We start from the raw sequence: 27,282 nt of genomic DNA, 5'->3' as shown, positions 1-27,282 counted from the left end.
GGAAATCTACACCGGAGCGCCCTAACCACCGACACACTGTCACAAGCCGGGTCTGTTTTCCTTGCCGCCGAGTCACTTACCGATTCTGCCAGCGCTCTCTGTCACATCCTGGTCATACAGGCTGCAGTATTTCCTGGCCTGCTAGGCCTCAGACAACATCAAAGCCTGTGCTAGAGTTCTGTGATGACAAGTCCCGATCAGCTGACTGCAGCCTCCAATTGAGTGACAGCCTGAGCTCCCTGTACCACCTGACTCGGTTCAGCCTATCCTGGAGAACCCAGGGGTATAAATCCCAGCTGCTGACTCTGCCTAATTGCCAGTAGAACATCTATTCTCAGTCCTTGCTGAGTAAGATAGCCTGTGCTCCTATTGCTTTCCTGTTTGTGCAGTTTTGTTCCAGGTTGCTGCAGAGATCTCTGTAAGTGTTCTACACTTGTGTCAGCTATCCCACTGGCTGCACTGGTAATCTCTGATGGTTCCAGTTACCCCAACCAGTATCCTGTCTGCTGCCAGTGAGCCTGCTGGTTTCTCTCCATCTGTTCTGTTCCTGGTACCAGTTTCCACTACCCATTCCAGTGTTGGTCGGCTTCTGGCCCTGCTATCGTCTGAGTGCTCCCGGATCCTAGACTACAGCGACAACCCAGTTCTAGCCTGGTTTATCCGTTGCCAGGATCTACCACTCCAGTCTCAAGTAAGAAGAGTGTCATTATATAATATACCTTGAGTAATAATACAGTACCAGCCTGTTTAAGGTGTCCATAAACTTCTTTCAATTAAAAACAATATAACACAGACTGCTTTGGTTAAATGGTCATAACTTGCTTTTATTGAAGGTATGACCCTGAGCTTTCAATTTACTTTTGGGAGGCAAAGAAGGATGCTATAAACACTCAGCTCCAGCCATATGTTACATAACTAATATTAGGGAGCGACTGATACACCCCCCCTCTGTGGTCATTATAAGCTGAGTGTTACTTATCCAATATTAGGGAGAGACTGATATGCCCCCCTGTGGTCATTGTAAGCTGAGCGTTACTTATCCAGTATTAGGGAGCAACTGAAATGCCCCCCCCACCTGTGGCCATTCTAAGCTGAGCGTTATTTAACCAATATTAGGGAGAGACTGATATGCCCCCCTGTGGTCATTGTAAGCTGAGCTGTGAAGACTCACAACCCCCTATAATACTGCACAGTATGAGCATGTCCGCAGAGTCCTACCTCTGTGGGAGGACACCCAAAGTCCTCCCGCAGAGGTAGGCCATACTATGACCCTTCAAAGGAAATGTGCTCCACAGCTTTTTCTTACACCTTACGTGGCCGCTGGTTTGTAGCACCTTCCCGCCCAACATGATAATATAACATAGTGTTAGGAAGAACATAAGAAATAGATGAGGGAGGGAGGGACAAACACCATCCAGAAAGGAAGTTGCTGGGCATATGCCAGCCTTATAAAGTCCACATATACCACTCCCAAAAACTCACACATGGTCAGAATCAATCAACCAAATAAAACCTCTCAACTACTCTACCTAGCAACATTTGACCAAAATTCTACCAATTACAAAAAGCTAAGGACTCATATAGCCTTAATTCTATACAGATTGCATCTCATCTAAACTACTGTTCCACTCTTCCCTGCAACACATACCAACCTGTCTCCAACACCGAAGTCCCTGGTGGTGTAGTAGGTACGATCTGGCATCTCTGCGCCGAGACCCTGGTTCTATTCCCGGTCAGGGAGATATTCTCTATCTCATGTCAGGAGGTCTCCTTAGACCTGCCAGCTTCCTATACACACCTCAAGGACACCCATACAGACTTTCTTCAGACACTGGGTTCATAACCTAATACAAGTCTGACACGCATGTCACAGGACTTAGTTGTTCTGGCATCCTCTGACATTCCAGGCCAGGACAAGCTCTGTGTCAGGCACTTCAGTGAATGGTCCCTCTCTGAGTGACTGTCCAAATGGGTTTTTGTTGGCGACCAACACCAGTTGCGCATGAAGGCTAACTGTGGACATCAGTTGTACATGTCCCCTGTCTGGTCTATTGCCTTCTTCCTCCCTGGCTAACCTGTACCTTAACCCTTCCCAGCGCTAAGTCACACTCACTGCCCCCATACCTTAAAGGCCACTGCCAGTGTGGCACCTCATACCTTCCTGAGATGTGTCTGAGAACTGAGCTTTCCTGAACTCCTGCCTGTGGCCCTCACATCCTCCTAAGTTAGGGCACTACAGGGGGAGTATGGGTTGGGATCGCTAGAGTCAGTCTGCTTGGGCTCAGTCATAGGGAAGTCAGGACCTCATTCATGCACTCGTAACCGACTCGATGGTTAGTCCTGTGCACGCGCAGCGACTGCACTGCATGTGCACAAGGCACATCGCGACAGAGAAACTATGTCACTCCGGCGCTCGTTACCAAAGGGGCGACTGTCGATGTTGAATAACAGCTTGCCCTGTTTGGTAGGCGGGCAGGGAGGGTGGTTTGCAAAATGGAGGCGTTCCTTAACGAATGCTTACCGTTTTGTGGGCGGCCACACTGACTTCATCAGTGGGGAGTTTCCTGCTCCATCAGAGCAGAACGCTCCCTGGGGCTTACGACTGCTGAGACCCAACCTTAGGGTCTCGTCGTAAGCCCTGATGGTCACGATGGTGATCACCATCGCAACCATCAACCTGGTCGGTCGTTAAGCTGTGGGTGGTAACCCACAGCTTAACTAATGACCAGGAGGCGGTCGTTTAGGATGCAAGCGGCTGCCCTGATTCAGGGTGACCGCTTGCAACTAACGACCGCCTCTGAATGAGGTCCTCAGTGTGGTAGCTCATACTTGCCACAGGAGGAGTTGGCAAACCACTAGGGACTGGGGCATCACTGGGCAACCACACAGGATCCAACAAGCTGGAACCAACATCCCCCTGCATTGCTAGGGGACATAGGTATACCAGAAGCAAAAGGCATGCTGGGTAGAGGTGCTGATCTAGCCGCTATAATCTTTTCCTCTGGGCTGGTTAATGCTGTGCTGATAGTTGTCTGGCTGCTGTGCTCTTTTCCTCTGGGCTGATTGATGCTGTGGTAGGCTGTGCTGGTAGTTGTCTAGCTGCTGTGGTCCTTTCCGCTGGGCTGCTCTGGTGCAGATGATGTAGACGGCAGTCTGGCAACTTGACTCCAGGTGATGGCGTCAGCAAACATGTTAACGATTTCACACCGCAATCATTTCCCAAGGCTACATCAGTTGAGAGGCCATACGCAATGACCCCCACCATTCTCGCATTCCCACATATTTTGAGGTGGCCCCTTGACCACGTAGAGGACTCTCTCCACAGAATCAGCCTGCTTCTCACCAGTGGGAACAGTGGGCCTGATTCATCAGGGATCGCAACTGCAAGAGTGTACACAGATTGGTTAATAGTGTGCACTGCGATCACCTGCGCAGATACAAAGCCATCACAGATCAAGGGATGTCATTGGGGTGGTGACAGGGGAGTGGTCAGAGAAACTCAGGCGTGCCAGTCTGTCTGAACGCTGTTGCATGGGCATACATAAATTAGCCACTGCGTTGTCATACGCAGCTTGTATACTCACTACATGTGATGAGGTTATCAATGTCTGAGTAAGTGTATTCATAGGAAAAGGATTGATTCCACACTGAGCCAAGGAAGGGCTCTGTGCCGGGGCACTATAGAAAGGAGGGCTCTGCGCCGGGGCACTATAGGAAGGGGCACTATAGAAAGGAGGGCTCTGCGCCGGGGCACTATAGGAAGGGGCACTATAGAAAGGGGGGCTCTGTGCCGGGGCACTATAAGAAGGGGCACTATAGGAAGAGGCGCTCTGCCGAGAAACTATAGGAAGGGCTCTGCGCCAGGGCACTATAGGAAGGGGCACTATAGGAAGAGGCGCTCTGCCGAGACACTATAGGTAGGGGCGCTCCTCACTAATATAGTAAACAGTAAAAGTTATTCTGAGTGGAGATACAAACCATTAGAGCTGAGGTCTATAATGCTCTCTGGACATGCGCCATCCCCACGGCTGAGATGTGGTTATTTTCTGCAGATCACACACTGGGATTTAGACTAAGTATCAGTAATATGTTCAGCAATATGAATAAATGCTAATAATAATTCTGGTCTGTAGACATTTTTAACAGTTATCAGCGTAAATCAGGGTTAGCAGAAAACACACCATTTGTCATGACACCCGTATGTATGCGTAATCTGCCAATATTGTGTATAGTAGGAATGGTAAATCCTACTCCGTCAGACACAGGTAAAAGTCAGGTTTATATTGATTTCTTAACAAGCACAACATTACTAATTGTGTATATTATATGTTTGTATGTCGTGGACACTTACTTTTAAGCTTTGTAAATAAAAGTGATGTTTTAGATGTTTTTTGATTGTCACTATTTAGCAGAGAGCCCCTTCCTATAGTGCCCCAGCAGAGAGTGCGGTCAGACCTGTTATTGTTGTGATGTAACCAATGTATATGCAGGACTGCAAGGTACTATGGGGGGTCTGTGTGCTGGCTATGGGGGTCTGTGTGCTGGCTGTGCTATTGCAGACATTGGTATATTTTTGCAGCGGGTCTGCGTGCGTAAATGCAGCTGCGATCGCAATAGCGATCTGTTGTGAAAGAGGCCCAGTCTCTTTGGGCTCACCTCCACAAGTCAAAATAGCAGCATGCTGAACTCCAGTACTGGGATTTCCTTTAGAGCAGAGGTTCTCAAACTCTGTCCTCAGGACCCCACACAGTTCACTTTTTGCAGGTGCACAGGTGTATTCATTACTCACTGACACATTTTAAAAGAGCTACAGGTGCAGCTAACTATTTCACTAGTAATTATGTGAGGAGACTTGCAAAACATGCACTGTTTGGGATCCTGAGGACCGAGTTTGAGAACCTGTGCTTTAGAGGAGAGAGCTGGGGATCAAGCACTGGGATTTCCTTTAGAGGAGGCAGCTGGGGACCATATGCACCTTACCTATATGGTGGTTTCTAACAATGTGTGACCTCAGAAGAGATGTATCTTCCCTGGGACGACGGCGTCTTCAGTCGGTATTCACTATTCATGTACTGTAGTCACATTGTCCGGAAGATGTCTGTGTAGGAATATTAGCAAGGTCATCATACAACTGGTTCAACTAGACTCCTTCCCCCTCTGTAACTTCCTTCCCCCCTGTGTCATCTCTCAGCCGCACCATCACCCCCCCCCCTGTGTCATCTCTCAGCCGCACCATCACCCCCCCCTGTGTCATCTCTCAGCCGCACCATCACCCCCCCCCTGTGTCATCTCTCAGCCGCACCATCACCCCCCCGTGTCATCTCTCAGCCGCACCATCACCCCCCCGTGTCATCTCTCAGCCGCACCATCACCCCCCCTGTGTCATCTCTCAGCCGCACCATCACCCCCCCTGTGTCATCTCTCAGCGCACCATCACCCCCCCTGTGTCATCTCTCAGCGCACCATCACCCCCCCTGTGTCATCTCTCAGCGCACCATCACCCCCCCTGTGTCATCTCTCAGCGCACCATCACCCCCCCTGTGTCATCTCTCAGCGCACCATCACCCCCCCTGTGTCATCTCTCAGCGCACCATCACCCCCCCTGTGTCATCTCTCAGCGCACCATCACCCCCCCCTGTGTCATCTCTCAGCCGCACCATAACCCCCCCCTGTGTCATCTCTCAGCCGCACCATAACCCCCCCCTGTGTCATCTCTCAGCCGCACCATCACCCCCCCCCGTGTCATCTCTCAGCCGCACCATCACCCCCCCCTGTGTCATCTCTCAGCGCACCATCACCCCCCCCCTGTGTCATCTCTTATCCATACCTTTGCCTACACCCTGCGTAGTCTCTAAGAACACACACACTAATACAGATACACCGACAGATACTGCACATACACAGATATATACAGTATGTGTGTGTGTGTGTGTGTGTGTGTGTGTATGTATATATATATATATATATATATATATATATATATATATGACACACACTCAGTGACCAGGCACACACCTTTCTGCAGCCAGCCAAGTAAAAAAACATTGCTGACATCAATTGAAAGTCACAGAACCCCCCCCCCCCCCCTGACTGTAGCTCACTGCCTGGTTGCCTAGATGCACAGTCCTGTGTATACATCTGTAACATCAGCCACAGCACAGCCAGCATACAGACACCCACTACTGCTATCTCACATCTGTAATACCTCACAGTCCTGTGTATACATCTATAACATCAGCCACAGCACAGCCAGCATAGAGACACCCACTACTGCTATCTCACATCTGTAATACCTCACAGTCCTGTGTATACATCTGTAACATCAGCCACAGCACAGCCATCATAGAGACACCCACTACTGCTATCTCACATCTGTAATACCTCACAGTCCTGTGTATACATCTGTAACATCAGCCACAGCTCAGCCAGCATAGAGACACCCACTACTACTATCTCACATCTGTAATACCTCACAGTCCTGTGTATACATCTGTAACATCAGTCACAGCTCAGCCAGCATAGAGACACCCACTACTGCTATCTCACATCTGTAACACCTCACAGTCCTGTGTATACATCTGTAACATCAGTCACAGCACAGCCAGCATAGAGACACCCACTACTGCTATCTCACATCTGTAATACCTCACAGTCCTGTGTATACATCTGTAACATCAGCCACAGCACAGCCAGCATAGAGACACCCACTACTGCTATCTCACATCTGTAATACCTCACAGTCCTGTGTATACATCTGTAACATCAGCCACAGCACAGCCAGCATAGAGACACCCACTACTGCTATCTCACATCTGTAATACCTCACAGTCCTGTGTATACATCTGTAACATCAGCCACAGCACAGCCAGCATAGAGACCCCACTACTGCTATCTCACATCTGTAATACCTCACAGTCCTGTGTATACATCTGTAACATCAGCCACAGCACAGCCAGCATAGAGACACCCACTACTGCTATCTCACATCTGTAATACCTCACAGTCCTGTGTATACATCTGTAACATCAGCCACAGCACAGCCAGCATAGAGACACCCACTACTGCTATCTCACATCTGTAATACCTCACAGTCCTGTGTATACATCTGTAATACCTCACAGTCCTGTGTATACATCTGTAACATCAGTCACAGCACAGCCAGCATAGAGACACCCATTACTGCTCTCACATCTGTAATACCTCACAGTCCTGTGTATACATCTGTAACATCAGCCCAAGCTCAGCCAGCATAGAGACACCACTACTGCTATCTCACATCTGTAATACCTCACAGTCCTGTGTATACATCTGTAACATCAGCCACAGCACAGCCAGCATAGAGACTCCCACTACTGCTATCTCACATCTGTAATACCTCACAGTCCTGTGTATACATCTGTAACATCAGCCACAGCACAGCCATCATAGAGACACCCACTACTGCTATCTCACATCTGTAATACCTCACAGTCCTGTGTATACATCTGTAACATCAGCCACAGCACAGCCAGCATAGAGACACCCATTACTGCTCTCACATCTGTAATACCTCACAGTCCTGTGTATACATCTGTAACATCAGCCACAGCACAGCCAGCATAGAGACACCCACTACTGCTATCTCACTTCTGTAATACCTCACAGTCCTGTGTATACATCTGTAACATCAGCCACAGCACAGCCAGCATAGAGACTCCCACTACTGCTATCTCACATCTGTAATACCTCACAGTCCTGTGTATACATCTGTAACATCAGCCACAGCACAGCCAGCATAGAGACTCCCACTACTGCTATCTCACATCTGTAACACCTCACAGTCCTGTGTATACATCTGTAACATCAGTCACAGCACAGCCAGCATAGAGACACCCACTACTGCTATCTCACATCTGTAATACCTCACAGTCCTGTGTATACATCTGTAACATCAGCCACAGCACAGCCAGCATAGAGACACCCACTACTACTATCTCACATCTGTAATACCTCACAGTCCTGTGTATACATCTGTAACATCAGCCACAGCACAGCCAGCATAGAGACACCCACTACTGCTATCTCACATCTGTAATACCTCACAGTCCTTTGAATATATCTGTAACATCAGCCACAGCTCAGCCAGCATAGACACCCACTACTGCTCTCTCACATCTGTAATACCTCACAGTCCTGTGTATACATCTGTAACATCAGCCACAGCACAGCCAGCATAGAGACCCCACTACTGCTATCTCACATCTGTAATACCTCACAGTCCTGTGTATACATTTGTAACATCAGCCACAGCACAGCCAGCATAGAGACACCCACTACTGCTATCTCACATCTGTAATACCTCACAGTCCTGTGTATACATCTGTAACATCAGCCACAGCACAGCCAGCATAGAGACACCCACTACTGCTCTCACACATCTGTAATACCTCACAGTCCTGTGTATACATCTGTAACATCAGCCGCAGCTCAGCCAGCATAGAGACACCCACTACTGCTCTCTCACATCTGTAATACCTCACAGTCCTGTGTATACATCTGTAACATCAGCCACAGCACAGCCAGCATAGAGACACCCACTACTGCTATCTCACATCTGTAATACCTCACAGTCCTGTGTATACATCTGTAACATCAGCCACAGCTCAGCCAGCATAGAGACACCCACTACTGCTATCTCACATCTGTAATACCTCACAGTCCTGTGTATACATCTGTAACATCAGCCACAGCTCAGCCAGCAGAGACACCCACTACTGCTATCTCACATCTGTAATACCTCACAGTCCTGTGTATACATCTGTAACATCAGTCACAGCACAGCCAGCATAGAGACACCCACTACTGCAATCTCACATCTGTAATACCTCACAGTCCTGTGTATACATCTGTAACATCAGCCACAGCACAGCCAGCATAGAGACACCCACTACTGCAATCTCACATCTGTAATACATCACAGTCCTGTGTATACATCTGTAACATCAGCCACAGCTCAGCCAGCATAGAGACACCCACTACTGCTATCTCACATCTGTAATACCTCACAGTCCTGTGTATACATCTGTAACATCAGCCACAGCACAGCCAGCATAGAGACACCCACTACTGCTATCTCACATCTGTAATACCACAGTCCTGTGCATACATCTGTAATACCTCACAGTCCTATGTATACATCTGTAACATCAGCCACAGCTCAGCCAGCATAGAGACACCACTACTGCTATCTCACATCTGTAATACCTCACAGTCCTGTGTATACATCAGTAACATCAGTCACAGCACAGCCAGCATAGAGACACCCACTACTGCTATCTCACTTCTGTAATACCTCACAGTCCTGTGTATACATCTGTAACATCAGAGACCATCGGACGGTAAAGCAGAATTACAGTACAACAGGCCAGACCCATTGCAGTAATTGCAGGTCTCGTCGCACGCAGTAGGCAATCACAGTGGATAATTATGCATGCTCAGGAAACACTGCGCTTCCCCCGTAACCACCCCTAAATGTTCACTGCCTGTTACCCACTTTGTGATGGGTTCCTCTCTGCATCTGTAATCGCAGTGAGATCGCCGAGCAGTATGTAATAATTCGTCAATCTGTTCCGTAATGACTCAGATGGAAGATAACCATATTTTATAATTATGTTACATCCTTTTCTTTAGGTCTGCTGACGAACATTGGGTACATGATGGAGGGAGGGAGGGCGGTGACTGGCAGTGCAGGGGTTACACATGATGGAGGGCGGTACGGTGTCTGGCAGTGCAGGGGTTACTCATGATGGAGGGTGGTGCGGTGTCTGGTAGTGCAGGGGTTACACATGATGGAGGGCGGTGTCTGGCAGTGCAGGAGTTACACATGAGGGAGGGCGGTGTCTGGCAGTGCAGGGGTTACACAAGAGGGGGGGAGGGCGGTGCGGTGTCTGGTACGGCAGGGGTTACACATGATGGAGGGAGGGCGGTGCGGTGTCTGGCACTGCAGGGGTTACACATGATGGAGGGCGGTGCCTGGCACTGCAGGGGTTACACATGATGGAGGGAGGGAGGGAGGGCGGTGTCTGGCAGTGCAGGGGTTACACATGATGGAGGGAGGGCGGTGTCTGGCAGTGCAGGGGTTACACATGATGGAGGGAGGGCGGTGTCTGGCAGTGCAGGGGTTACACATGAGGGAGGGAGGGCGGTGTCTGGCAGTGCAGGGGTTACACATGAGGGAGGGAGGGCGGTGTCTGGCAGTGCAGGGGTTACACATGAGGGAGGGAGGGCGGTGTCTGGCAGTGCAGGGGTTACACATGATGGAGGGCGGTGCGGTGTCTGGCAGTGCAGGGGTTACACCTGATGGAGGGAGGGCGGTGTCTGGCAGTGCAGGGGTTACACCTGATGGAGGGAGGGCGGTGTCTGGCAGTGCAGGGGTTACACATGATGGAGGGAGGGAGGGCGGTGTCTGGCAGTGCAGGGGTTACACATGATGGAAGGAGGGAGGGCGGTGCGGTGTCTGGCAGTGCAGGGGTTACACATGATGGAGGGAGGGCGGTGCGGTGTCTGGCAGTGCAGGGGTTACACGGGAGGGCGGTGTCTGGCAGTGCAGGGGTTACACATGATGGAGGGCGGTACGGTGTCTGGCAGTGCAGGGGTTACTCATGATGGAGGGTGGTGCGGTGTCTGGTAGTGCAGGGGTTACACATGATGGAGGGCGGTGTCTGGCAGTGCAGGAGTTACACATGAGGGAGGGCGGTGTCTGGCAGTGCAGGGGTTACACAAGAGGGGGGGAGGGTGGTGCGGTGTCTGGTAGTGCAGGGGTTACACATGATGGAGGGCGCTGTCTGGTAGTGCAGGGGTTACACATGAGGGAGGGAGGGCGGTGCGGTGTCTGGCAGTGCAGGGGTTACACATGATTGAGGGAGGGTGGTGTCTGGCAGTGCAGGGGTTACACCTGATGGAGGGAGGGCGGTGTCTGGCAGTGCAGGGGTTACACATGATGGAGGGTGGGTGGTGCGGTGTCTGGCAGTGCAGGGGTTACACATGAGGGAGGGAGGGCGGTGTCTGGCAGTGCAGGGGTTACACGTTATGGAGGGAGGGAGGGCGGTGTCTGGCAGTGCAGGGGTTACACATGAGGGAGGGTGGTGTCTGGCAGTGCAGGGGTTACACATGATGGAGGGACGGAGGGTGGTGCGGTGTCTGGCAGGGGTTACACATGAGGGAGTGCAGTGCCTGGCAGTGCAGGGGTTACACATGATGGAGGGAGGGAGGGCGGTGTCTGGCAGTGCAGGGGTTACACATGATGGGGGGCGGTGCGGTGTCTGGCAGTGCAGGGGTTACACATGATGGGGGGCGGTGCGGTGTCTGGCAGTGCAGGGGTTACACAAGAGGGAGGGACGGAGGGCGGTGCGGTGTCTGGCAGTGCAGGGGTTACACATGATGGAGGGAGGGCGGTGCGGTGTCTGGCAGTGCAGGGGTTACACATGATGGAGGGAGGGCGGTGTCTGGCAGTGCAGGGGTTACACGTTATGGAGGGAGGGTGGTGTCTGGCAGTGCAGGGGTTACACATGATGGAGGGCGGTGCGGTGTCTGGCAGTGCAGGGGTTACACATGATGGAGGGAGGCGGTGCGGTGTCTGGCAGTGCAGGGGTTGCACATGAGGGAGGGCGGTGCGGTGTCTGGCAGTGCAGGGGTTGCACATGAGGGAGGGAGGGCGGTGCGGTGTCTGGCAGTGCAGGGGTTACACGGGAGGGAGGGCGGTGTCTGGCAGTGCAGGGGTTACACATGATGGGGGGAAGGAGGGCTGTGCGGTGTTTGGCAGTGCAGGGGTTACACATGATGGAGGGAGGGCGGTGTCTGGCAATGCAGGGGTTACACATGATGGAGGGAGGGTGGTGCGGTGTCTGGCAGTGCAGGGGTTACACATGATGGAGGGGGGGAGGGCGGTGCGGTGTCTGGCAGTGCAGCGGTTACACGGGAGGGAGGGTGGTGTCTGGCAGTGCAGGGGTTACACATGATGGAGGGAGGGCGGTGCGGTGTCTGGCAGTGCAGGGGTTACACGTGATGGAGGGAGGGCGGTGCGGTGTCTGGCAGTGCAGGGGTTACACATGATGGAGGGAGGGCGGTGTCTGGCAGTGCAGGGGTTACACCTGATGGAGGGAGGGCGGTGTCTGGCAGTGCAGGGGTTACACATGATGGAGGGAGGGAGGGCAGTGCGGTGTCTGGCAGTGGAGGGGTTACACATGAGGGAGGGCGGTGTCTGGCAGTGCAGGGGTTACACATGAGGGAGGGTGGTGTCTGGCAGTGCAGGGGTTACACGTGATGGAGGGAGGGAGGGCGTTGTCTGGCACTGCAGGGGTTACACATGAGGGAGGTGCGGTGTCTGGCAGTGCAGGGGTTACACATGAGGGAGGGAGGTGCGGTGTCTGGCAGTGCAGGGGTTACACATAATGGAGGGCGGTGCGGTGTCTGGCAGTGCAGGGGTTACACGTGTTGGAGGGAGGGCGGTGCGGTGTCTGGCAGTTGAGGGGTTACACATGATGGAGGGAGGGCGGTGCGGTGTCTGGCAGTGCAGGGGTTACACGTGATGGAGGGCGGTGCGGTGTCTGGCAGTGCAGGGGTTACACATGAGGGAGGGCGGTGTCTGGCAGTTGAGGGGTTACACGTGTTGGAGGGAGGGCTGTGCGGTGTCTGGCAGTGCAGGGGTTACACGTGATGGAGGGCGGTGCGGTGTCTGGCAGTGCAGGGGTTACACATGAGGGAGGGCGGTGCGGTGTCTGGCAGTGCAGGGGTTACACATGGTGTAGGGAGGGAGGGCGGTGTGTTATAGCCAGCACTGCTGGGGTTACACATGAGGGAGGGCGGTGCGGTGTCTGGCAGTGCAGGGGTTACACATGGTGTAGGGAGGGCGGTGCGGTGTGTTATAGCCAGCACTGCAGATTGGAGGTGACACCGCAAACAGCAGATGACAAAGCTACAAAGGCCGGTAAGTGCCACGAACACACAGAGTAATATTATATCTCTGTATCCTGCTCTACTGTCTATAACACAACGGAGAGGAATCATCACAGCAGGTGACTGCATGTTATATTATATTACACTGTATACAGACATAGGACACTACACCCCTAACATGTCCTGACCGCTGTACATGACCATAATACACATCTATTACACTGTATACAGACATAGGACACTACACCCCCAACATGTCCTGACCGCTGTACATGACCATAATACACATCTATTACACTGTATACAGACATAGGACACTACACCCCAACATGTCCTGACCACTGTACATGACCATAATACACATCTATTACACTGTATACAGACATAGGACACTACACCCCCAACATGTCCTGACCACTGTACATGACCATAATACACATCTATTACACTGTATACAGACATAGGACACTACATCCCCAACATGTCCTGTACATGACCATAATACACATCTATTACACTGTATACAGACATAGGGCACTACATCCCCAACATGTCCTGACCGCTGTACATGACCATAATACACATCTATTACACTGTATACAGACATAGGACACTACACCCCCAACATGTCCTGACCGCTGTACATGACCATAATACACATCTATTACACTGTATACAGACATAGGACACTACACCCCAACATGTCCTGACCACTGTACATGATCATAATACACATCTATTACACCGTATACAGACATAGGACACTACACCCCCAACATGTCCTGACCGCTGTACATGATCATAATACACATCTATTACACTGTATACAGACATAGGACACTACACCCCCAACATGTCCTAACCGCTGTACATGATCATAATACACATCTATTACACCGTATACAGACATAGGACACTACACCCCCAACATGTCCTGACCGCTGTACATGACCATAATACACATCTATTACACCGTATACAGACATAGGACACTACACCCCCAACATGTCCTGACCGCTGTACATGACCATAATACACATCTATTACACCGTATACAGACATAGGACACTACACCCCCAACATGTCCTGACCGCTGTACATGATCATAATACACATCTATTACACCGTATACAGACATAGGACACTACACCCCCAACATGTCCTGACCGCTGTACATGATCATAATACACATCTATTACACCGTATACAGACATAGGACACTACACCCCCAACATGTCCTGACCGCTGTACATGACCATAATACACATCTATTACACCGTATACAGACATAGGACACTACACCCCCAACATGTCCTGACCGCTGTACATGATCATAATACACATCTATTACACTGTATACAGACATAGGACACTACACCCCCAACATGTCCTGACCGCTGTACATGACCATAATACACATCTATTACACTGTATACAGACATAGGACACTACACCCCAACATGTCCTGACCACTGTACATGACCATAATACACATCTATTACACTGTATACAGACATAGGACACTACACCCCTAACATGTCCTAACCGCTGTACATGACCATAATACACATCTATTACACTGTATACAGACATAGGACACTACACCCCTAACATGTCCTAACCGCTGTACATGACCATAATACACATCTATTACACTGTATACAGACATAGGACACTACACCCCCAACATGTCCTGACCGCTGTACATGACCATAATACACATCTATTACACTGTATACAGACATAGGACACTACACCCCCAACATGTCCTGACCACTGTACATGACCATAATACACATCTATTACACCGTATACAGACATAGGACACTACACCCCCAACATGTCCTGACCGCTGTACATGACCATAATACACATCTATTACACCGTATACAGACATAGGACACTACACCCCCAACATGTCCTGACCACTGTACATGATCATAATACACATCTATTACACTGTATACAGACATAGGACACTACACCCCCAACATGTCCTGACCGCTGTACATGACCATAATACACATCTATTACACTGTATACAGACATAGGACACTACACCCCCAACATGTCCTGACCGCTGTACATGATCATAATACACATCTATTACACTGTATACAGACATAGGACACTACACCCCCAACATGTCCTGACCGCTGTACATGACCATACTACACATCTATTACACTGTATACAGACATAGGACACTACACCCCTAACATGTCCTGACCACTGTACATGACCATAATACACATCTATTACACCGTATACAGACATAGGACACTACACCCCCAACATGTCCTGACCGCTGTACATGACCATAATACACATCTATTACACCGTATACAGACATAGGACACTACACCCCCAACATGTCCTGACCACTGTACATGATCATAATACACATCTATTACACCGTATACAGACATAGGACACTACACCCCCAACATGTCCTGACCGCTGTACATGACCATAATACACATCTATTACACCGTATACAGACATAGGACACTACACCCCCAACATGTCCTGACCGCTGTACATGACCATAATACACATCTATTACACCGTATACAGACATAGGACACTACACCCCCAACATGTCCTGACCGCTGTACATGATCATAATACACATCTATTACACCGTATACAGACATAGGACACTACACCCCTAACATGTCCTGACCGCTGTACATGACCATAATACACATCTATTACACTGTATACAGACATAGGACACTACACCCCCAACATGTCCTGATCACTGTACATGACCATAATACACATCTATTACACTGTATACAGACATAGGACACTACACCCCCAACATGTCCTGACCGCTGTACATGATCATAATACACATCTATTACACTGTATACAGACATAGGACACTACACCCCCAACATGTCCTGACCACTGTACATGATCATAATACACATCTATTACACCGTATACAGACATAGGACACTACACCCCCAACATGTCCTGACCGCTGTACATGATCATACTACACATCTATTACACCATATACAGACATAGGACACTACACCCCCAACATGTCCTGACCGCTGTACATGACCATAATACACATCTATTACACTGTATACAGACATAGGACACTACACCCCCAACATGTCCTGACCGCTGTACATGACCATAATACACATCTATTACACTGTATACAGACATAGGACACTACATCCCCAACATGTCCTGACCGCTGTACATGATCATACTACACATCTATTACACACTGTATACAGACATAGGACACTACACCCCCAACATGTCCTGACCGCTGTACATGACCATAATACACATCTATTACACTGTATACAGACATAGGACACTACACCCCCAACATGTCCTGACCGCTGTACATGACCATAATACACATCTATTACACTGTATACAGACATAGGACACTACACCCCCAACATGTCCTGACCGCTGTACATGATCATAATACACATCTATTACACTGTATACAGACATAGGACACTACATCCCCAACATGTCCTGACCGCTGTACATGATCATACTACACATCTATTACACACTGTATACAGACATAGGACACTACACCCCCAACATGTCCTGACCGCTGTACATGACCATAATACACATCTATTACACTGTATACAGACATAGGACACTACACCCCCAACATGTCCTGACCACTGTACATGACCATAATACACATCTATTACACTGTATACAGACATAGGACACTACATCCCCAACATGTCCTGACCGCTGTACATGATCATAATACACATCTATTACACTGTATACAGACATAGGACACTACACCCCCAACATGTCCTGACCGCTGTACATGACCATAATACACATCTATTACACTGTATACAGACATAGGACACTACACCCCCAACATGTCCTGACCGCTGTACATGACCATAATACACATCTATTACACTGTATACAGACATAGGACACTACACCCCCAACATGTCCTGACCGCTGTACATGATCATAATACACATCTATTACACTGTATACAGACATAGGACACTACATCCCCAACATGTCCTGACCGCTGTACATGATCATACTACACATCTATTACACACTGTATACAGACATAGGACACTACACCCCCAACATGTCCTGACCGCTGTACATGACCATAATACACATCTATTACACTGTATACAGACATAGGACACTACACCCCCAACATGTCCTGACCGCTGTACATGACCATAATACACATCTATTACACTGTATACAGACATAGGACACTACATCCCCAACATGTCCTGACCGCTGTACATGATCATAATACACATCTATTACACTGTATACAGACATAGGACACTACACCCCCAACATGTCCTGACCGCTGTACATGTACATAATACACATCTATTACACTGTATACAGACATAGGACACTACATCCCCAACATGTCCTGACCACTGTACATGATCATAATACACATCTATTACACTGTATACAGACATAGGACACTACACCCCCAACATGTCCTGACCGCTGTACATGTACATAATACACATCTATTACACTGTATACAGACATAGGACACTACACCCCCAACATGTCCTGACCGCTGTACATGATCATAATACACATCTATTACACTGTATACAGACATAGGACACTACACCCCCAACATGTCCTGACCGCTGTACATGTACATAATACACATCTATTACACTGTATACAGACATAGGACACTACATCCCCAACATGTCCTGACCACTGTACATGACCATAATACACATCTATTACACTGTATACAGACATAGGACACTACACCCCCAACATGTCCTGACCGCTGTACATGATCATAATACACATCTATTACACCGTATACAGACATAGGACACTATACCCCCAACATGTCCTGACCGCTGTACATGATCATAATACACATCTATTACACCGTATACAGACATAGGACACTACACCCCCAACATGTCCTGACCGCTGTACATGATCATAATACACATCTATTACACCGTATACAGACATAGGACACTATACCCCCAACATGTCCTGACTGCTGTACATGACCATAATACACATCTATTACACTGTATACAGACATAGGACACTACACCCCCAACATGTCCTGACCACTGTACATGACCATAATACACATCTATTACACTGTATACAGACATAGGACACTACACCCCCAACATGTCCTGACCGATGTACATGACCATAATACACATCTATTACACTGTATACAGACATAGGACACTACATCCCCAACATGTCCTGACCGCTGTACATGACCATAATACACATCTATTACACTGTATACAGACATAGGACACTACACCCCCAACATGTCCTGACCGCTGTACATGACCATAATACACATCTATTACACCGTATACAGACATAGGACACTACAGCCCAACATGTCCTGACCGCTGTACATGACCATAATACACATCTATTACACTGTATACAGACATAGGACACTACACCCCCAACATGTCCTGACCGCTGTACATGATCATAATACACATCTATTACACCGTATACAGACATAGGACACTATACCCCCAACATGTCCTGACTGCTGTACATGACCATAATACACATCTATTACACTGTATACAGACATAGGACACTACACCCCCAACATGTCCTGACAGCTGTACATGATCATAATACACATCTATTACACTGTATACAGACATAGGACACTACATCCCCAACATGTCCTGACCACTGTACATGATCATAATACACATCTATTACACTGTATACAGACATAGGACACTACACCCCTAACATGTCCTAACCGCTGTACATGACCATAATACACATCTATTACACTGTACACAGACATAGGACACTACACCCCCAACATGTCCTGACCGCTGTACATGACCATAATACACATCTATTACACTGTATACAGACATAGGACACTACACCCCCAACATGTCCTGACCGCTGTACATGACCATAATACACATCTATTACACTGTATACAGACATAGGACACTACATCCCCAACATGTCCTGACCGCTGTACATGATCATACTACACATCTATTACACACTGTATACAGACATAGGACACTACACCCCCAACATGTCCTGACCGCTGTACATGACCATAATACACATCTATTACACTGTATACAGACATAGGACACTACACCCCCAACATGTCCTGACCGCTGTACATGACCATAATACACATCTATTACACTGTATACAGACATAGGACACTACACCCCCAACATGTCCTGACCGCTGTACATGATCATAATACACATCTATTACACTGTATACAGACATAGGACACTACATCCCCAACATGTCCTGACCGCTGTACATGATCATACTACACATCTATTACACACTGTATACAGACATAGGACACTACACCCCCAACATGTCCTGACCGCTGTACATGACCATAATACACATCTATTACACTGTATACAGACATAGGACACTACACCCCCAACATGTCCTGACCGCTGTACATGATCATACTACACATCTATTACACTGTATACAGACATAGGACACTACACCCCCAACATGTCCTGACCACTGTACATGATCATAATACACATCTATTACACTGTATACAGACATAGGACACTACACCCCCAACATGTCCTGACCGCTGTACATGACCATAATACACATCTATTACACTGTATACAGACATAGGACACTACACCCCCAACATGTCCTGACCACTGTACATGATCATACTACACATCTATTACACTGTATACAGACATAGGACACTACACCCCCAACATGTCCTGACCGCTGTACATGACCATAATTCACATCTATTACACCGTATACAGACATAGGACACTACACCCCCAACATGTCCTGACCGCTGTACATGATCATACTACACATCTATTACACACTGTATACAGACATAGGACACTACACCCCCAACATGTCCTGACCGCTGTGTGTGTGTGAAACTCTATCATATAGTATAGCTAATGGTAAGTATATGAATCGGCTACTCTGTTTGTTTTTTTGGAAAGACCCCCCTGGATGCTATGTAGACCAGCGCGAGGGTAGAAGTTAGTATAGAATCTTTTGTGCAGGTCATTCAACACGGATTTCTACATTGTGACATATGGCAGCAGGTAAGTATGTGTGAGTGAGGTATGTGTGTATTTAACCTTTACTGTATATGGTGTGTGTACTGTCTTTAACTATTTATTTTACAGTGGAGTTACGGGCGCCCGGCGCCTGCTGGCACTTGTTGTTCCACTTTATTACCCCGTACCCACAGCCCAGGGGTGCGGGAAGAGCCCTGGGCTTCAGACCAAGCCTGGAGTTTCTGTAGAGGGGGGGACTCATTTTTTTGGGGTGCCCACCTCCCCTGACATCCCTGGCTTGGCCTGAGTGACTTGGGGTGAGAATGCTTTGGCCCTAGAGACCCGATAATAAGGTCTCAAGGCTGTGGCATTACGCCCTGGTCAAATTGGGTCCGGTGCTGATTTTAATTAAATGGGGACTCCCTACGTATTTTTTTGCCCCTCTATAATTAAAACCAGGACGGGCCCTGTAGCCTGGTGCTGGTACCTGAATTACGGTGGAACCCTACTCGTTTTTTCACCCCCGTCATTTTAGGAACCAGGACTGGCTGGCATGTCCAGAGCTGGTTAGGCTTTTGGGGGGGACCCTATGTGATTTAAAAAAAAAAACAACAAAAACACCTTATATTAGGTATTCAGGCAGAAATATACACAAATCGCACTGATCTGTGTATGTTTCTGGCAAACTCGCAGCTCAGGAGGTGGGCTATTTGAATCTTCAATTTATGAGTCATTTTGCTACAATTTCATCCGAGATTGTTCTCTCGATTCTTAGTAAATTTGCGGGTTACATCGTTTTCATGTAAAGTACGTCCTAATTTGGTTGATGGTGAGTTTAATGGAGTTTGCAATATCACATGAGTTTTATCAGTGAAAACCGAGAACTCACTTCCAATCTCACTTGAGTTTGTCTTTAGTAAATTTGCAAGATGAGAAACATGCCTAAGCTCTCCCAAACTCGGTTCTTAGTACATTTATCCCGTTTTCTTACAGAAAGTCCACAATGCAGACTCTCCTTCTGCTACAGATGGTGCCCCTGCTGGTCAGTCCTGGTATTGCAGCTCCCCGGACAGATAGCAGGTAAGGAGGCCGCGCCGATGTGCAGGTAACAATAATATACCGTAGCTGCTATATGAGGATTGTCCTATCTCACTCTCTCGTTACTGGGATCTTCGATATCAGCTGTCACCTCATTTATGTAACCCGGGTCAGCATAGTGACTCACTGAGGTACACTCACATGTAATACATACTTGCTGACAATCAGCTCCAGCCTTTCGGGAGGGAGCTGATTGTCGGCTAATAGCAGGGGACGGGGCCGGCCATTGGGGGTGGAGCCGGGGGTGGGGCAGCCATTTTGGGTCACACTGGGGGCGGAGCCGCACGATCGCGTCATCGTGACTCTGCCCCCTCTTCACAATGCCGTGATTTTCGGCATTGTGAAGCAGGGGGCGGGGCCACGATGACGCGATTGTGCGAATCATGTCACCGGGCCCCCCGCTGTGGGGATTTCTGTTTTTTTTTCAGGGGGGAGGTGGGGAGGGTGTGAGACTTCTGGGAGGCTTGTCTGCCTTTCCGGGGGGCCGGGAGCGGCACCCAAAAATCGGGAGGCTCCCGGCCAAATCGGGAGGGTAGGCAAGCCTGATGTAATATGCCCAGTCAGGGGTCACAGGTTAGGGGTCAGGATGGTAACATTTGAGAAACCTTTTGATCTATATATATATATATATATATATATATATATATATATTATGCATCTTGTGGCTATAAAGAGCCTGGTGTAGCACTAATAATTACTCACATTACTAGGTATTACTAGCATTGTTAGTACTCTCAAACTCACATTACTAAGTATTACTCCTATAGATAGTACTCTCACACTCACATTACTAAGTATTACTCCCATAGCTAGTACTCTCACACTCACATTACTAAGTATTACTCCCATAGATAGTACTCTCACATTACTAAGTATTACTCCATAGATAGATAGTATTCTTAGACTCACATTACTAAGTATTACTCCTATAAATAGTACTCTCAGACTCACTTTACTAAGTATTACTCCCTTAGATAGTGTTCTCAGACTCACATTACTAAGTATTACTCCCATAGCTAGTACTACCAGACTCCCATTACTAAGTATTACTCCCATAGCTAGTACTACCAGACTCCCATTACTAAGTATTACTCCCATAGCTAGTACTACCAGACTCCCATTACTAAGTATTACTCCCATAGCTAGTACTACCAGACTCCCATTACTAAGTATTACTCCCATAGCTAGTACTACCAGACTCCCATTACTAAGTATTACTCCCATAGCTAGTACTACCAGACTCCCATTACTAAGTATTACTCCCATAGCTAGTACTACCAGATTCCCATTACTAAGTATTACTCCCATAGCTAGTACTACCAGATTCCCATTACTAAGTATTACTCCCATAGCTAGTACTACCAGATTCCCATTACTAAGTATTACTCCCATAGCTAGTACTACCAGATTCCCATTACTAAGTATTACTCCCATAGCTAGTACTACCAGACTCCCATTACTAAGTATTACTCCCATAGCTAGTACTCTCCCATTACTAAGTATTACTCCCATAGCTAGTACTCTCCCATTACTAAGTATTACTCCCATAGCTAGTACTACCAGACTCCCATTACTAAGTATTACTCCCATAGCTAGTACTACCAGATTCCCATTACTAAGTATTACTCCCATAGCTAGTACTACCAGATTCCCATTACTAAGTATTACTCCCATAGCTAGTACTACCAGATTCCCATTACTAAGTATTACTCCCATAGCTAGTACTACCAGATTCCCATTACTAAGTATTACTCCCATAGCTAGTACTACCAGACTCCCATTACTAAGTATTACTCCCATAGCTAGTACTCTCCCATTACTAAGTATTACTCCCATAGCTAGTACTCTCCCATTACTAAGTATTACTCCCATAGCTAGTACTCTCCCATTACTAAGTATTACTCCCATAGCTAGTACTCTCCCATTACTAAGTATTACTCCCATAGCTAGTACTCTCAGACTCACATTACTAAGTATTGCTCCTATAGGGAGTACTCTCACATTACTAAGTATTACTCCCATTTTTTGCCTCTGATAAAGCTACAGCGAAACGCGCATCAGGCGTCTTGCTGTGATTGTCATTACTATGCCCGTATAAATGTACATGCTGCTTATGTTTGTTATTGGTCAGTGAATGACAGCGCGTGTTATACTTACCATGAGTGGAGCTGATTTGTGTCTTGATGCTAAAGTATACAGTGATTATGCTATCGCATACTGTCTTGTAGTGCGTGTGTGGGATCCCTGCTATCTGCCACTACATATTGGTCTATAAACGGGAGCGCTTATTAGCGCATGTAATACTGACCACGAGTGGGGCTAAAGACTATAGTAAGGGGACAGTGTCAATGATGAAACATGCTGCTATTTAATACAGCCACAAAATCCCTGCTATTTTCTATGTATTAGGTAATTGATATCAGAACGCTGTTATAATATTAATCACAGCAGTGGAATCCTTTAAAATACATAAAACACATGAATACTGCTGATAAATGATGACAATATATGAAATATTTATTACAGCAGGATTATTATTACAGCAGTCTCCACAGTTTATTAATAGTTAAGATATAGTTTGTAAATATAGGAAACAATTTTGTCTATCCAACATATTCTATTAGAACTGTCATTGGAACTATTGTTCATTTCATATTGAACGATCCATCAATTTAGATGATAAATTGAGTTCCCTCATCTATCAATTCATTTTGTATGAGAGCGTTTATATTAGAATCAACAGTTATTTGACTGCTTCATTGCATCTACTATTCATTATATTCAGCACTGTGATCACATCCATATGGTTCTGTAGTAACAGACATATTGTGTCAGTGGGGTGGGAAGTATGAGACATTGTTTCTCTTTATATCCTGCTACAATTCCCTGATAGACTGATACATTCTCTAGTACAGAACCTGATATACTCGCACTATATCTTCTTTACATTAGCAGCTAATGAATGGGACATAGTGACTATCACAGACATTATTGTAATACTTATTTCCTTACTTGTATATTTTCTTCACTTATCTATACCCATTTTATTTCGCTGGATTTGTTTTAAGTATGTTTATTAAAATGTATTATTAAAGGTTAAGTTTTATAATTATTACACTCATGCAATCATAGATGCATTCCTATGTAAGGACCCCTTCTTCTTGGTTTCTTGAGAAATATACATGGATCACAGATTACAGGCAGAAAGATACATGGATCGCAGATTACAGGCAGAAACATACATGGATCGCAGATTACAGGCAGAAACATACATGGATCGCAGATTACAGGCAGAAACATACATGGATCACAGATTACAGGCAGAAAGATACATGGATCACAGATTACAGGCAGAAAGATACATGGATCACCTGATTACAGGCAGAAACATACATGGATCACAGATTACAGGCAGAAAGATACATGGATCACAGATTACAGGCAGAAAGATACATGGATCACCTGATTACAGGCAGAAAGATACATGGATCACCTGATTACAGGCAGAAAGATACATGGATCACCTGATTACAGGCAGAAAGATACATGGATCGCAGATTACAGGCAGAAAGATACATGGATCACCTGATTACAGGCAGAAAGATACATGGATCACCTGATTACAGGCAGAAAGATACATGGATCACCTGATTACAGGCAGAAAGATACATGGATCACCTGATTACAGGCAGAAAGATACATGGATCACCGATTACAGGCAGAAATATACATGGATCGCAGATTACAGGCAGAAAGATACATGGATCACCTGATTACAGGCAGAAAGATACATGGATCACAGATTACAGGCAGAAATATACATGGATCGCAGATTACAGGCAGAAAGATACATGGATCACCTGATTACAGGCAGAAAGATACATGGATCACCTGATTACAGGCAGAAAGATACATGGATCACCTGATTACAGGCAGAAAGATACATGGATCGCAGATTACAGGCAGAAAGATACATGGATCACCTGATTACAGGCAGAAAGATACATGGATCACCGATTACAGGCAGAAAGATACATGGATCGCAGATTACAGGCAGAAAGATACATGGATCACAGATTACAGGCAGAAATATACATGGATCACAGATTACAGGCAGAAAGATACATGGATCACAGATTACAGGCAGAAACATACATGGATCGCAGATTACAGGCAGAAATATACATGGATCACCTGATTACAGGCAGAAACATACATGGATCGCAGATTACAGGCAGAAATATACATGGATCACAGATTACAGGCAGAAAGATACATGGATCACAGTGATCTGTGTATGTTTCTGCCAAACTCGCAGATCACAGGCACCTGAATTTATTTTTACAGGAGAGTTTTTCCATCACATGAGAGTTTAGAAACTCTGCTTGGTAAATTCCAGAATTCTATCTTCACTAATGAAAAGGTTCTTGAGTTTAGCTGATGGTGAAGTGAAGAGAGTTTGCTAACGCTCCAGTATTTTCCTGTAGTAAAGGAGATCTCTCCCGAGTTTTACATTAGTAAATTTGAGAGTGGGAATAAATTCCCAAACTCTCCAGAGATTGCAAAGTCAAGTTACTTAGACTTACTCCCATGAATAGCGCGGCGGACCCTAGTACAGTAAAGTAGGTATCACTGATGCTTGCACTCTATCTATGGGCAGAGGCAGTCATTTGTATCACACTAGTGCCATGGATTGTGTAATTCCATGTTTCCTGATGCAGTGAGGTCAAACCCGAATATAATACTCGCATTGATCAATCTATCACACTGCCCGCTCTACTATACACTGCCTGCTCTACTATACTATACACTGCCCCTTCTACTATACATTGCCCGCTCTACTATACATTGCCCGCTCTACTATACATTGCCCGCTCTACTATACATTGCCCGCTCTACTATACATTGCCCGCTCTACTATACATTGCCCGCTCTACTATACATTGCCCGCTCTACTATACATTGCCCGCTCTACTATACATTGCCCGCTCTACTATACATTGCCCGCTCTACTATAAGATAGACTGCCCGCTCTACTATACGATAGACTGCCCGCTCTACTATACGATAGACTGCCCGCTCTACTATACGATAGACTGCCCGCTCTACTATACGATAGACTGCCCGCTCTACTATACGATAGACTGCCCGCTCTACTATACGATAGACTGCCCGCTCTACTATACGATAGACTGCCCGCTCTACTATACACCTCTCCTTACCTGTCACCTCCTCTGGTAAATATAAGGGGCCACAGGTCCCCAAACACTCTGTCACAACTGTGCAGGCTCGGTGACAGACTTCCATGCAGTTTGCTGGTCTCTCTCTCGAGTGCATATGAAATAGACTAATAAAGCTGCAATTACAATACTTCGTTACAGAGATGTTAGAAAGAACAATGGTTACAGGTTACATAGACAAATCTCTTTCAATTTCAGATAAAAAGGAAAAACTTACATTTTTTTTTTATTTTTTTTAAAACTATTTTATTGTATTCAGAAGATGCCAACATTATAAATAAATGTAAAACTTTGTATTACATGAAAGATATCATTAAACAAATACATTGAATTTACAACAGTAACAGTGAACACTTTTATAAGATAGGGATAGAAATGAGACAAAATAATGTAACAAAAGTAAAGTTACCGATCAGTTATTACAGATCAAATCGGAGACAGTTTTACGAAACCTAAAAATAAAAGTGTTATGTTTTGTCAATCAGTTATATCTATGTGAGCCCAAGTGGTGGCCGCAAATACTGTCATCATTTTATTAGGAGTTTCGGTGGGTAAATAGATATAAATCCCATTTTACGTAAAATGACGACTTATCTCCCTTCTCAGTATCGTAGAGCGCGGAACGTCTGTCACAATAAAGTATGGACTGAGCCCTTACTGGAGGATCAGATTTCTAGCTGAGGGTACAAGATCCGCTAATAGTGGTAATTCCATTTTTAGGCATTTAGCTTGGAGCCCAGGATGTAAGATCTGATAATAGGAACGGAGCCCTAGTGAAAGGTAATTGTTCCCCGTGATCGGCTGATTATTATTAAAGACTTTATACCAAAATGTTCTAATCTCGGAGCATTGTCAGACAATATGAATAAAGGTTACGGAGGAGAAAGAACATTTTGGACAACAGGCAGAATCAG

The 27,282-nt window shown here is 46.7% G+C and overlaps 1 protein-coding gene across 3 annotated transcripts in view; it reads left to right on the top strand.

Moving 5' to 3' along the window:
* The first annotated feature begins 329 nt into the window (after positions 1-329).
* The window catches only part of CGREF1 (cell growth regulator with EF-hand domain 1), a 130,904-nt gene continuing 103,951 nt past the window's right edge, over positions 330-27,282 (top strand). Inside the window, exons 1-2 of one of the 3 annotated variants that reach the window (XM_088480523.1) lie at positions 330-691; positions 21,024-21,110. In XM_088480523.1, the coding sequence (XP_088336649.1) occupies positions 21,034-21,110 (77 nt within the window). In that variant the 5' untranslated portion in view covers positions 330-691; positions 21,024-21,033. The other 2 variants (XM_088480524.1, XM_088480525.1) reach the window with 2 other exon arrangements.

This window comes from Taudactylus pleione, unplaced genomic scaffold (genome assembly GCF_031769625.1).
Source record: "Taudactylus pleione unplaced genomic scaffold, aTauple2 ptg000254l, whole genome shotgun sequence".
NCBI classification, from domain to species: domain Eukaryota; kingdom Metazoa; phylum Chordata; class Amphibia; order Anura; family Myobatrachidae; genus Taudactylus; species Taudactylus pleione.
The sequence above is the reverse complement of the archived record's forward strand: the minus strand, read 5'-3'. Positions and strand labels throughout refer to the sequence as shown.